Source organism: Cicer arietinum, chromosome 3 (assembly GCF_000331145.2).
Source record: "Cicer arietinum cultivar CDC Frontier isolate Library 1 chromosome 3, Cicar.CDCFrontier_v2.0, whole genome shotgun sequence".
In the NCBI taxonomy this organism is placed as follows: Eukaryota; Viridiplantae; Streptophyta; class Magnoliopsida; order Fabales; family Fabaceae; genus Cicer; species Cicer arietinum.
The window spans coordinates 76,685,858-76,699,301 of record NC_021162.2 but is presented as its reverse complement, the minus strand read 5'-3'; the positions used below and the strand labels follow the sequence as shown (position 1 = coordinate 76,699,301).

The following is a 13,444-nucleotide window of genomic DNA, read 5'->3' as shown; positions in this document are numbered from 1 at the left end:
TAAATTTATTTATTTTATTTTGACACTTCTAGTGTCATGTGCGCAATTATAGAAAATATTGTCAAACATAAAAATTGTAATTCAATACTCAAATGGTTAGTTTATTTAGTGCAACAATAATTATGAGTGAATATGATTACTTGCTCAACTCAACAGTTTTAAAAAAATTTATTTTATTTTTCTTAGGTTGCATTAATTTGTAATTTATATAGAAAATATTATGAATGTTTTGTTTTATAATTTTAAGTTTAATATATTAACTTTAAAAAAAATATTTTAATCTCTCTCTATATATATATGAGAATGAATTAAATTCTGACAAGATTATAAAAAGGGGTGATGAGAAAATGAAGTATTAATACATAATAGGTGTCTGAAAATTTGATCTAATCGTTTAACTTTCCCACAGCCGGTGAGAATTTTCTCCATCACCACATGGCCTGCCCGGTTGCAAATTTGCAATACCTGCACACAGGCTAGTACATAATATAAGGTCAATAGTCAATTAGACAGGTCAAAAAATAGAAAGAGAAGAGAGAGAAGAAAGCAAAAGACAAGTTAAAGAAAGAAAGAGAGTGGAGAAGAATATGAGTATGACGGTGGTGTGGGAGAGGGTAATAGAGATAACAAAGTGGGCGCAGGAGAAGAAGACGGAGGCTGTTGTATGGTCGATTGAGGTGAGCTCATGGCTGAAAACGGCGGGTGTGTCGTTACCGTCGGTGGAACTGGCACACCGTCTTGTGTCTCACATCTGTTGGGAGAATCACGTGGCGGGGACGTGGAAATACCTTGAGAAAGCGATGGAAGTGAGAATGGTTCCTCCTTTGCTCGTCCTGGCCCTCCTCTCCACCAAAGTAGTTCCCAACAGACACCCTCTTCTCCACCCATCCGCTTACTCTCTCTACCTTCACCTCCTCAACAAACACGTTTTCTCTCTTTCTTCTCACATCAATTCTCCCAATTATCCCTCTCTTATGAATTCCATTCACAACGTTCTTCGCCTTTCTCAACTCTATGATTATTATTATGATGATGATGATGATCACCCTCACCCTGGCGTTGTTCTCGTTCACTTTCTTTTCACTCTAGTGTGGCAGTTACTCGAAGCATCCTTACAAGACGAAGGCTTACTCCAACACAACTCCTTATTATTCGTCGATCCTGATCTCGATCTCACCATGGAATTGGAATTGGAATTGGATAATCACCACCATAATGTCCATGTCAATAATAATAATAGTAATAAACACACTTTGCACGCCAAAAATACCGCAACCGCCATTCAATTCATTGCGCGCTTTCTTCATAACAAAGTTACTTCAAGGATTCTCTCCTTGGTTCAACGAAACATGTAACGCTCTTTCCTTTTTTATTTTGTTTCTCTCAATTTCAATTTCAATTAATTATTTATTTGTAGGCCAACGCATTGGGGAGCTTTTGTTAACGAACTAGAGCGGCTTGCGGCCAAGTCGTTGATTTTGAGGAGCTTGAAAAATGTATCTCCAAAATCGTTTTTCCCTTTGAATTTCAAATCGAAAAAGATGAAGCTGAGTTCAGTGTTGGCTGCAAGTGCGAGTGCTGTTCAATCTCACAATGATAGTTCACTTTGGCTTCCCATTGATCTAATACTGGAGGATGCAATGGATGGTGATCATGTCATGGCTGCCAGTGCTGTTGAACTTCTTACTGGTTGCTCTCTCTGCCTTCATATGCAACTCTAACTACTTCTTGCTCTAATACTAATACCACTTAACTCTATCTTAGTTTTTCCTATTTCACTTATTGCTTGCAGGGTTGGTGAAGGCTTTACAAGCAGTTAATGCTACTGCGTGGCACAATGCATTTTTAGGTTTATGGATTGCTGCACTGCGACTGGTTCAGCGGGTAAGAAATACTAACTGATTTCAGGGAATTGATTATAACTAAAATATTTTCACGGCGCCGATGGACCTTTTTTTTCTCTTCATGTGAGAGAAACTGCTTGATGAGCTTACAAATGTGTAAGATGTGATCATATGCAGATTTCAGCCATAAAAATGAAAGAAAATGCAGTGTGTCATTTACATTCTTTGTATTCGTTGGTAGTTGTTCTACTGCTTCTTGACTAAATTTGAATCAATTGTAAGCTTGCATGCTATTGGACTCTATTAGCTTGTTTTGAGACTTAACATATTTATTTTTGTGTTCTTTTAGGAGAGGGATCCATGTGAAGGTCCTGTACCTCGCCTCGATACCTGCTTGTGTATGCTGTTGTGCATTACAACCCTTGTAGTTGCTAATGTTATTGAAGAAGAGGAAGGTGAACTAATTGAAGAAGCTGAGCGTAGCCCTACGAATCAAAGGAAGGACAAGCCAGCCTTAGGAAAGTGTCGTGGGGAATTGGTTACAAGCTTACAACTATTAGGTGATTATGAGGATTTACTCAATCCACCTCAACCTGTTATTTGGGTAGCTAATCAGGCTGCTGCCAAGGCTATCATGTTTGTATCAGGACATAGCGGATACTTGGAATATATGAATCTGAATGACTTGCCGACAAACTGCTGTAAGTGTTTGCTTTTGGCCGTATGAATCTTAAGTGTCAATTACAGAAGGAACCCTGGTCAATATTTGCGCTTGATATGTATCTTTTTTCTTGTGGCTGATATGTTCATATGGGAAAAGTGTAATTAAAAAGTCGGGGGCCTTAAATTTAAATGAATGGACGGTTTTAGGAACAATTCAAAACAAATTCATTCAATTATAACTGTTATGTAAGGAAACTTCATAACTCTTGAGTTCAAATAGTTAATATGGTCCCTAGTATATGTATACTTTCATTTATCATGTTAACTGTTAATTAATTTTTCGGGGCAGACGACTTGGCCCTTCTCTCTATCATTATCTTGGCCATCATAATTTTTGTCATCAATTGTTTTTTGTTTTCAATTTAGCCTGGTTCTGATAGGATGTTATCTAAGCCCAACTCAAATTAGGGTGATGTGTTGGTGGGTGTGAACCACGCTAAGCCTAAAACTTGGAGAGTGTATGAAAGGAAGAAAAAGAGAGAGAAGGAGTAGTGGCCACCTGACAGGCAGTTAGTATTTTCCCCTAATAAGAAAGGAGTACGGGGAGTGGGGGAATTATTATGCATTCATCAGTTATTATTACCTTAGCGGTTAGGCAGTGAGGGAATAGTTTTCTCTCTACTGAGAAAATTTTGATCTGGTTTTCTCATTGTAATCAGTTTCATATTTCCATTTTAATTAAATACTATTCCATTCACCATTAATATTTCTACTCTGTTCTATCAGGTTCCATCCGATTTAATAATTTTTTTTGTCAATGATCTAGTTTTCCGTTTTCTTCCGTTGATTTGCTCTCAGATTTGATGGTATTTTAAGGGCTTTTAATGTTTGTCTTGGGCTCCTAATTATACCTCTTTTATGATTCGTTGCAGCTGGTAACTTATGGCATTTGATTATTGAGGCTTGTATTGCAAGACATCTGATTGATACCTCAGCTTATTTTTGGCCTGGTTATGTGAGTTCACCTTGCAATCAACCACTTCATAGTATTCCTAATCATTTGCCTAGCTGGTCATCATTGATGAAGGGTTCACCGCTAACTCCTCCAATGGTTAATGCCTTAGTTGCAACTCCTGCTTCCAGGTATGCTGCTGCACCAATATGTGATATGAGCTCTTTGTGATAGTTGATCTTCCTACATGGAAAAGCAACAGTGACGAAACTTATATAATATTATCTAGCATAGTTTTTCGATTCATCTTTTTCTTTCCTTTTTTGCACAGCTCCCAAGCCTCCCACCTCTTGCTTGTGTTCTTATCTTGGACTTTTTAACTGGTGCTTATTCTCTAAAGCTTCTATGCTTTAAATCAATTAAGTTGCATTAGAAATCTTCAGTGTAACTTCTGACATTCCTAATTTCTAGTTAATAACAATACCCCTTGGTTGCTGCCATTCACTCTGCTCACTTAGATCTTGGTGCATTAGTATCATGGCTTGTGATGAGTATTTTGGGCTTTTTATTGTAGGACTGTGTATTGTTTTACTTCAGTTACTCTGAACGATCAAGATTATACTTTTTTCTTTAGGATTTATAATTGGATCTTATATGAAGTAAATGTTTAAGGTTATTTAACTAGTACTCCAGGTTCAATTTTTTGGAGAAGTTCTTTATCTCTCCTAGTTCATTCAAACCCGAGGTCCTGAAGATCACTCTTCTATCTGCACTTTTTTACTATGTTAATTATTAAATAGATCTCTAGATATGTCTCAGCATCAGCTAATTTCTTCTATGTTTAATATAAGAATGTAAATCTTATTTTGGTTTAATTCTTTTCCTTATTTCCTTGTAGTTTTATGAACAATGCATGTCTCTTTTGTTTCAAAAATGATTTTTTGTTGGTCATTTAGAGGAATTGGAGAGCTCTTTTAGGCTGATGCTTGTGTGTTCTCTTGTTTCCTTTTTTAGTTTCTGCGAGGAGAATTCCTGATCCTATTACTTATGTATTTCTCTTTTCTTCAATTAATATATGGTAGCTTCTTCTCTCACCCTCCAATGCTCTCCATTGACCAATCCAGACGTGTTAATTGAGGGCTTTTGAGAATATAGGGTTCGGAGAAGAAGTTGCCTAAATATTTTTTAGAAAAAAAGAAAATTAATCTTTAAAATATACTCATTACTCCATGCTGCTATTTAAGACAATGGTAAGTTAATGTGGTATGTAAAATACATTATATAGAATTTTTAATTAGGTGTCATAGATAATAATAATATACCATAACTAATATTAAAAAGGTTTTGCAGAGTACCTTGTTGTATTACAGCCTGTGCAGGGTAGTACCAGTACTTAGTCTATGGGCTTTATTACTCCTATAAATCCGTGATAAAAGTGACTTGTTCCATCCGGAAAAGAAGAGACTTTACTTGTTTCTTAGCCAAAGTAGAGATGGGTTGATAGATTTTAAATAGACAGACACTATGTATGCACTGATAGAGATGTTTATGTTTGAAAGTGGAATCTGTCTAATTGGTTGTAGTTTTGTTTCGCCTAATATCTGGCTTCAGTTTCGCCTTTCTGTTTCCTGAAGTCAGGTGTATCAGATGTTCTGTTTTTTATATTAGTGGTAATGCAACTGAATTTTAAGCTTTTGAATTTGATGGAAGCTTAGCAGAGATTGAGAAAATTTTTGAATTTGCAATCAATGGCTCAGATGAAGAAAAGATATCTGCTGCTACCATTCTTTGTGGGGCATCTCTAGTACGTGGGTGGAATGTCCAGGTGATCTCAACATCAACATTATCGTTTGCCTTTCTCATAATCTGAAAACCTTTATCAGGCTCATTTTTGTCTCCTTCCTGCTTTTTCTTTTGTTTATTATTTTTTTCTTTCATAATTATAACGATCGTTTGTGTTTGTAGGAACATGTCGTCTTTTTCATCATAAAACTGCTTTCACCTCCAGTTCCTCCTAAATACTCTGGGACTGAAAACCATCTGATTAGCTATGCTCCATTTCTGAATGTCCTTCTGGTTGGAATTTCACCTGTAGACAGTGTTCAGATTTTCTCCCTACATGGTGCGGTATGTTCAGATTTAATAATCTGTACATTGAAGTATTCTGATGCATACTTGAACATGCACTATGAAAGTTTGTGTTGAATAAGAGAAAACGAGAGACATATAGTGAAACTGTATTTGGACTGCACAACAGAATCATTTTTATATAGGCTCAAGGCAATAAATAAAAAAATAAATATGGGAGATATTATCCCTATTTACATGTTATGTAATAAATATAAAAATCATAAATATATTTTCAACACTCCCCCTCAAGCTGGAGCATATAAATCATATGCACCAAACTTGTTACATATATAACTGATTCGAGGACCTCTCAGGGACTTAGTAAATGCATCTGCTAATTGATCATTGAAATTAACAAAGCTAGTGGTGCTGTCGCCTGATTCGATTTTCTCTCTTACAAAGTGACAGTTTATCTCAATATGCTTGGTCCTCTCATGAAAAACCGGATTAGAGGCAGTGTGCAATGCTGCTTGATTATCATAGATTAATGTCATTTGTGTTGCCTCTTCAAATTGAAGCTCTTTGAGTAACTGTTTCAACCAAATGAGCTCACAAGTCACTAATGCCATAGCCTTGTATTCAGCTTCAGCGCTAGATCTTGCAACTACATTTTGTTTCTTACTCTTCCAAGATATTAAGTTTCCTCCAACAAGTAAACAATACCCAGAAGTGGATCGCCTATCAATGGGTGAGCCTCCCCAATCGACATTTGAATAACCAACTATTTGAGTATGTCATCTGTTTTCATAAATTAGACCTTTTCCTAGAGCACCTTAAATTTATTTAAAAATTCGTATCACAACATCCTAGTATTCTTGACAAGGAGAGTTTAAGAATTGACTTACAACACTGAGTGTAAAAGAAATGTCTGGATGGGTGACTGTAAGGTAGTTTAATTTACTAACCAATCTTCTGTATCTCCTTGAATCTGAAAATGGCTCCCCATGATTAGGTAGAAGTTTTTCATTTGGATCCATAGGAATGTCAACCAGCTTGACATTCAATAAACTTGTCTCTTCAAGAATATCCATGGCATATTTTCTTTATGAAATTACTAAGTCGTCTTTAGATTGGGCTACCTCAATACCTAAGAAGTAACAAAGCTTGCCAATATCTTTAGTTTGAAACTGATGAGATAAATGTTGTTTCAACTGAAGTATGCCATGCTGTTCACTACCACTTATGACAATATTATCTACATAGACAATCAAGTAAATGCACCCTTGGGTTGAGTGACGATAGAAAAGGGAATGATCAACTTCAATTCGAATTATACCAAATTGTTGCACTACTGTGCTAAATCTCCCAGACCAAGCTCGAGGAGACTGTTTACCATAGACAGACCTTTGAAGTCGACAAACCATGGTAGAGGACTCCCCTTGAGCAGCAAATCTAGGTGGTTGCTTCATATACACTTCTTCTTCAAGGTCACCATGCAAAAAAGCATTTTTAATGTTAAGTTGGTGCAGAGACCAATGTCAGATGGCTGCAATAGAGAGGAGTAGTCTAACAAAGGCCATCTTAGCCACATGGGAGAAAGTATCACTGTAATCGAGGACAAAAATTTGAGTGTACCCTTTTGCTACCAAACAAACTTTAAAGCGATCAATCTTGCCATAAGGACCAACTTTTACCGTATAAAGCCAACGACATCCTACTAAAGACTTTTCAGATAGTAAAGAAACCAATTCCCAAGTACCACTACTCTGAAGTGCATACATCTCGTCAATCATTGCTTGTATCCACTCTGGGTGGAATAAAGTTTCACCTGGAGATTTAGGAATAGAAATAGAAGACAAAGAAGACAAACAAGTATAATACAAAGGAGAAAAACGATGGTAACTCAAACCACTGTAATGAAGGGATGAGTTGCGAGTATGACGTATACCTTTATGAATAGCAATAGGAATATCAAGGGTCGGATCCGATAAAGGAAGAGGTGGCGCAAATGAGTGTTTGGAATGACCTCGGTATCAAGAACGGGTGTAGGGACATGTACAACCGATAGTGGTTGACGATGGCGGTATGTCTGAAGAGGTTGTACAGTTGGAGGATCCACAAGAGGAGTCTCAAGTGGGACAGCGGGAGGGGCCACTGGAGGTGTCTCAGATGGAACATACGTAATAGGCTCTAGTGGTAAAAGACAAGGTGAAACAGACTCTAGTAGGTCCACATGAATAGTTGCAGACAAAGGGTCGGGAAGCGACTCTACGTAACAGACTCAAAAAATGTGATATCAGCTGATATGAGATATCGTCAAGTGTAGGAGAATAACAACGATAATCTTTTTGGGACTGATGATAACCAAGAAATACATATTTTAGTGATCGAGTTGAAAGTTTGTCAAGATCAGGAGTAAGATTTTGGACAAAACATGTAGACCCGAAGACACGAGGAGAAAGTGAGTGAAGAGGGGTACGAGGGAAGAGGATCGAATGAGGGACTTTGTTATCAAGAATAGACGAAGGCATGCGATTTATAAGATAGCACACCGTTAGAACAGCATCGCCCCGAAAGCGAGATGGTACATTACCATGAAGAAGGAGAGTACGAGTGGTTTTAATAAGATGTTGATTTTTGCGTTCGGCTACCCCATTTTGTTGAGGTGTACGAGTACACGATGTTTGATGAAGAATGCCGTTAGAGGTCATAAAATTTTGAAATTGATGCGACAAATATTCACGGGCATTATCACTAGTTTTAATTTACTTATAAAATTGTTCAAAAATAGAAAATAATTCAGACCTATTTTTCATTAAAAATAACCACGTACATCGGAAAAAGTCAGACCTATGAGTGCGTTTCCCTAACTGACACGAATCACAATTTAAGCTAGGTAATTTGATTAGATTAGGTACTAACTATTGAGGTTTGGGAAAACTCGGATGACGTAACTGTGCATGTATAGTAAGAGGATAATATGTGGTAGGACATGCCGTTGATAGGTTAGAGATAATAAAGGCCATTAGACTCACATCCGACACCAATTTGTCGTCCTGATATTCGATCTTGCAAAGTAACATTGCAATTAGTAAATGTGACAACTCAATCATGAGAACGAGTCAATCGACTGATAGAAAATAAATTAAATGGACATGCAGGCACATAGAGGATAAATGTAACTAACAAATAGAGAGGATTTGGACAGTGCCAACCCCTTGAGACTGTGTTTGGGAACCATTGGCTGAGACTATCCTAGGTAAATAACCAGAAGTTGTGAGAGAGGAGAAAAGAGCCTTATTACCAGTAATGTGGTCAGATGCACCAGAATCGAGAATCCATGTGCTATGAGAAGGTGAGTTGCAAACTGGTGAATTACCACTTTGTGCGGCCGAAACAGCGGAACTCGAGTTTTGACAATACTCTACTCACCGAAGAAAATCTTCATAAGTAGCCATAATTAATAAGCAATTACCTAAAATCAGCAGCAAAACAGTGGTGGAAGAGGCAATTTTTTTTTTTTTGCGACGAACAGTACCCTGCGTGATGAACAGTACTGCGACTAATTTGTTGAAAAATAAACCAACAGCGGCAAAGAATGGGTAAAGCGAAATTGGGGCACGGTTTACCTAAAAAAATCTCACCGAATGATAATGGGTCCCGGGGTAATCACGGTATAGGGTTGTCTCTCTTAATAGGCTCTAGCTACAATGTTGAATAAGAGAAAATGAGAGACATATGGTGAAATCGTGTTTGAACTAAACAACGGAGTCAGTTTTATATAGACTCAAGACAATAAATACGAAAATAAATATGGGAGATATTATCCTATCCACATTTAGTTTGTTTCCTTCTTCTGTGAATTTATTTTACCATCTTTTTTCAGGTTCCACTACTTGCAGCTGCACTAATGCCAATATGTGAGGCTTTTGGATCATGTGTTCCTAGTGTGTCATGGACTTCTGCAACTGGTGACAAGCTCTCTTGCCATGCAGTGTTCTCTAATGCATTTGTTCTCCTGCTGAGATTATGGCGGTTTAATCATCCACCTGTTGAACATGTGATGGGGGGTGCAGCAACTCCAGCATTAGGATCACAGTTAGGTCCTGAGTACCTTTTATTGGTTCGGAATTGTATGTTGGCATCCTTTGGGAAATCACCAAGAGACCGAATAAGAAGCAGAAGATTTTCAAAAATGATAAGCTTTTCTTCAGAGCCTTTATTTATGGACTCCTTTCCAAAATTGAACACTTGGTATCAGCAACATCAAGAATGTCTTGCATCAACTCGATGTGCTCTTGTTCCTGGAGGGCCTATTCTTCAGATTGTTGATGCACTACTAAGCATGACTTGCAGGAAAATAAATAGAAGTGCTCAGTCATTGACATCTACAACTTCAGGAAGCAGTAATTCATCTGGTTCTTCATTGGATGACGCTTTGATGAAACTCAAAGTACCGGCATGGGATATCCTTGAAGCAGCTCCATTTGTTCTTGATGCTGCTCTTACCGCTTGTGCTCACGGAAGACTCAGTCCCCGTGAACTGGCTACAGGTTTGCCCAATTTCCTCATGGGTGCATTTGTGCCGATGCAAAATGACAGGGAAAACTGTAGAACTATGCTTTCACTTCTGATAGACACAAAAGAATTACATGGTTTATGACTATGCAGTCCCCTGGTTGCGTATGATTTTAGGTTGTGGTTTATTGGGTGTGACCACAAGCTCATATTTTCTTTGGTGGGACTGGACACAACTCTATTGTTGCAATAACTTTTGACCATGCTGCTTTCGTTTGTTGGCATAAAATACCCTCTTTGATTAAATATGAAATTAAAAATTGCAAGTTTAGGAAAGCAAAAAACTGGGTTACTGATTGTTTCTTTTTTTAAGTTGTTTGCTTAATAGATGTGCTTGCTTCTTATCTCAGGTCTCAAAGATATTGCTGATTTTCTTCCGGCAACTTTGGCGACCATTGTAAGCTACTTATCAGCTGAAGTAACACGCGGTGTATGGAAGCCAGCTTTTATGAATGGAACTGATTGGCCTAGTCCAGCTGCTAATTTATCAATTGTGGAGCAACAAATCAAAAAAATTCTTGCAGCCACAGGTGTCAATGTCCCAAGCCTCGCAATAGGTATGCAAATTCACTTTTTTTTCCGTGAGAATATTAATTGACCACAATGATTAGATATGGCCCTCTTTACAAGATCAAATTGTTCTTTCCTAGATGATTCTTGCTGCATTTATATCATTTTCAATCTGCAGGCCAACTAACTTGCCATATTTTACATATCCATAATTCTTTTCACCTGTAACTTTTGGCTGAAGATAAACTTTCAATTAGCAACCAGATATGTGGGTGACTTAAAAATATCCACATACTTTTTTTTTTTACTGAAACCACATATTGATTTTTTTAGATTAATATATTATTTTCATTATATATATATATGGATAAGGTTTATAAAATCAATTTGTTGACACTCCATTTTGAACTGCTTCAAGCAGATGGGAATGCTCCAGCTACACTTCCTTTGCCTTTGGCGGCTTTTCTAAGTCTCACAATAACCTATAAACTTGATAAATCTTCTGAGCGCTTTCTTGTTTTGATTGGCCCATCTTTGATCAACCTTTCTTCCGGTTGCCCCTGGCCGTGCATGCCCATTGTAGGTTCTTTGTGGGCTCAGAAGGTGAAACGTTGGAGTGACTTTTTTGTATTCTCTGCTTCTGGAACTGTCTTCCACCATAGCAGGGATGCTGTAGTTCAGCTCCTAAAAAGTTGCTTCACATCCACCCTTGGGCTTGGTTCTGCCTGTATCTATAACAATGGTGGTGTTGGTGCTCTCCTTGGTCATGGATTTGGTTCTCACTTCTGTGGTGGGATCTCTCCAGTTGCTCCTGGAATTCTCTACTTGCGAGTTTACAGGTCTATAAGAGATGCTATGTTCTTGACAGAAGAAATTGTATCTCTTCTAATGCTTTCTGTTAGAGATATAGCAAGTGGTGGGTTGCCCAAGGGTGAAGCACACAAGCTAAAGAAGGCTAAATATGGAATGAGATACGGACAGGTTTCTCTTGCTGCATCAATGACACGTGTCAAGCATGCTGCCCTTCTCGGGGCTTCTTTTCTTTGGATATCTGGTGGTTCAAGTTTGGTTCAATCTTTGATAACAGAAACTTTACCTTCATGGTTTTTATCAGCTCAAGGGTTGGAGCAGGAAGTGGGAGAATCTGGGGTTGTGGTTGCCATTCTTAGAGGTTATGCACTGGCATATTTTGCTGTACTTAGTGGGACATTTGCTTGGGGTATTGACTCTTTATCAGCAGCATCAAAACGACGACCTAAGGTTCTTGGGATTCATTTAGAGTTTCTTGCAAATGCTCTAGATGGGAAAATATCACTTCGCTGTGATTGTGCAACTTGGCGTGCCTATGTGTCCGGGTTTATGAGCTTGATGGTGAGTTGCACACCACTGTGGATTGAGGAACTTGATGCAAGCATATTGAAGAGAGTGAGCAAGGGATTAAGACAGTTGAATGAAGACGACTTGGCGCTCCACTTATTAGAAATCAGAGGAACAAGCCTCATGGGTGAGGTAGCTGAAATGATAAGCCAAAATGGATTTTAAAACTGGTAAGAACATGGGAGCATGGTGCATTGTGAAGTTAGGAATTATGATATTTATTTCAGGAAGAAAAATGCCGCATCATTTGCTACTTGCTACCATTTCTGTACATAACAATGTAAATTTCATAAATTCATTTTATCCCCTGAATTTCGAGTTGTAACATTTAACTATTTTATAAACAATTAAGTCATAGAAAGTATTACGATAGATATTTGTCATCGTTTGTCCAAACAACAGATTTTGCCGTTGGTCATGTGAGTAAATTTTGGGGGAATATGTGTTCCTTATTGTTGAGACATGCAAAGGTTTAGTTTGTTATTGTTAAAATATGTTATTGCTTATTTTTATTAGGTTTGATATAGGTTGAATTTAGTTCAGATTTATTTCTTTAATTAAGAGATTCTCCTTGTACAATTCTGATTATAAATAATATCATGTTGAGAGCTAATCTCTCAAGTTATTCAACACCAAAACCTAATTCTCAAGTTGAGATCAGCGCTCACGATCAGTGGGCCTGTCAAAAGTCTCAAAAACCTTAGTCGTCACAGTCACATACGTGGCTGTCCTGTTAACCGTCCAACATACACAGCCCGACAGGTCACACCACCCCCACCATCAGACTCACCTTAGTCAGATCGGCCATTCACCGGAGAACCGCCGCCGTTCACCTTCTTACGCGCCGCCACTCGTGTTTTTACCACATTAAGCTTCGCCGACGCGTGAAGGCCACACGCTACCCAGACCTCTGACGAAGTCCCCTCTGGTCCCGTTCCACTCGTCTGCTGCCTTCCTTCCTTTTTTGTCCAAGTTTGGTCCGTGGGTCCCACTATTTCTGGTGTATTCTCTACAATTTCTTGTTGTCTGTACTTGTTGTTCCTTTCTAGTCTGTTGAAGATGAGTTCAAGTTTAGATATTTCGCAGAAGGAGAACAACAAATCTAAATCCTCTATTAAGAGCCTTGTAACATATGTTTTCTCCAACAATCCTTCTATAACGTCTGAGAAATTTAATGGTCAAAATTATTTAAATTGGTTACATGTTGTCAAGATGTGGTTTCTTGGACAAAAGCTCTCAAATAACCTCACTAAGAAGTCCTCAGAAATTAATACAAACTTCCGTGAAGATTGGGAGCAAGTTGATTGCCAATTAGTCTCTCTTTTATGGCAAACAATTGAGCTCTCTTTGCTGGTCCATTATTGCTCGTACACACTTGTTATGATATTGAGAGAAAGCTAAGAATGTCTATTCAAACGATATCCAACGTCTCTATAATGTTATTCATAAT

General features: G+C 37.9%; 1 protein-coding gene across 3 annotated transcripts; it reads left to right on the top strand.

The window, feature by feature from the left end:
* Nucleotides 1–352: 352 nt before the first annotated feature.
* LOC101506836 (mediator of RNA polymerase II transcription subunit 33B-like) lies at nt 353–12,455 on the top strand. 3 transcript variants are annotated; one of them, XM_012714184.3, is made up of 10 exons: nt 353–1,351; nt 1,418–1,689; nt 1,793–1,884; nt 2,194–2,545; nt 3,440–3,650; nt 5,170–5,284; nt 5,425–5,586; nt 9,416–10,082; nt 10,458–10,664; nt 11,036–12,455. In XM_012714184.3, the coding sequence occupies exons 1-10, from the start codon at nt 588–590 to the stop codon at nt 12,157–12,159; spliced, it is 3,966 nt and encodes a 1,321-aa protein (XP_012569638.1). In that variant the 5' UTR covers nt 353–587; the 3' UTR covers nt 12,160–12,455. The 3 variants fall into 3 exon arrangements, with proteins under 3 accessions (XP_012569638.1, XP_073221918.1, XP_004494899.1); XM_004494842.4 differs by having other exon boundaries at nt 354–1,351; nt 11,039–12,455; XM_073365817.1 differs by lacking the exon at nt 9,416–10,082 and having other exon boundaries at nt 5,425–5,581.
* Nucleotides 12,456–13,444: the final 989 nt, after the last annotated feature.

Bases quoted from the DNA above. Each gene is read 5' to 3' on its own strand.
- LOC101506836 (XM_012714184.3), top strand. From the start codon at position 588: ATGAGTATGACGGTGGTGTGGGAGAGGGTAATAGAGATAACAAAGTGG. The intron at 1,352-1,417 runs GTAACGCTCTTT...ATTTATTTGTAG, and splicing joins TCCTTGGTTCAACGAAACAT to GCCAACGCATTGGGGAGCTT. The intron at 10,665-11,035 runs GTATGCAAATTC...AACTGCTTCAAG, and splicing joins TGTCCCAAGCCTCGCAATAG to CAGATGGGAATGCTCCAGCT.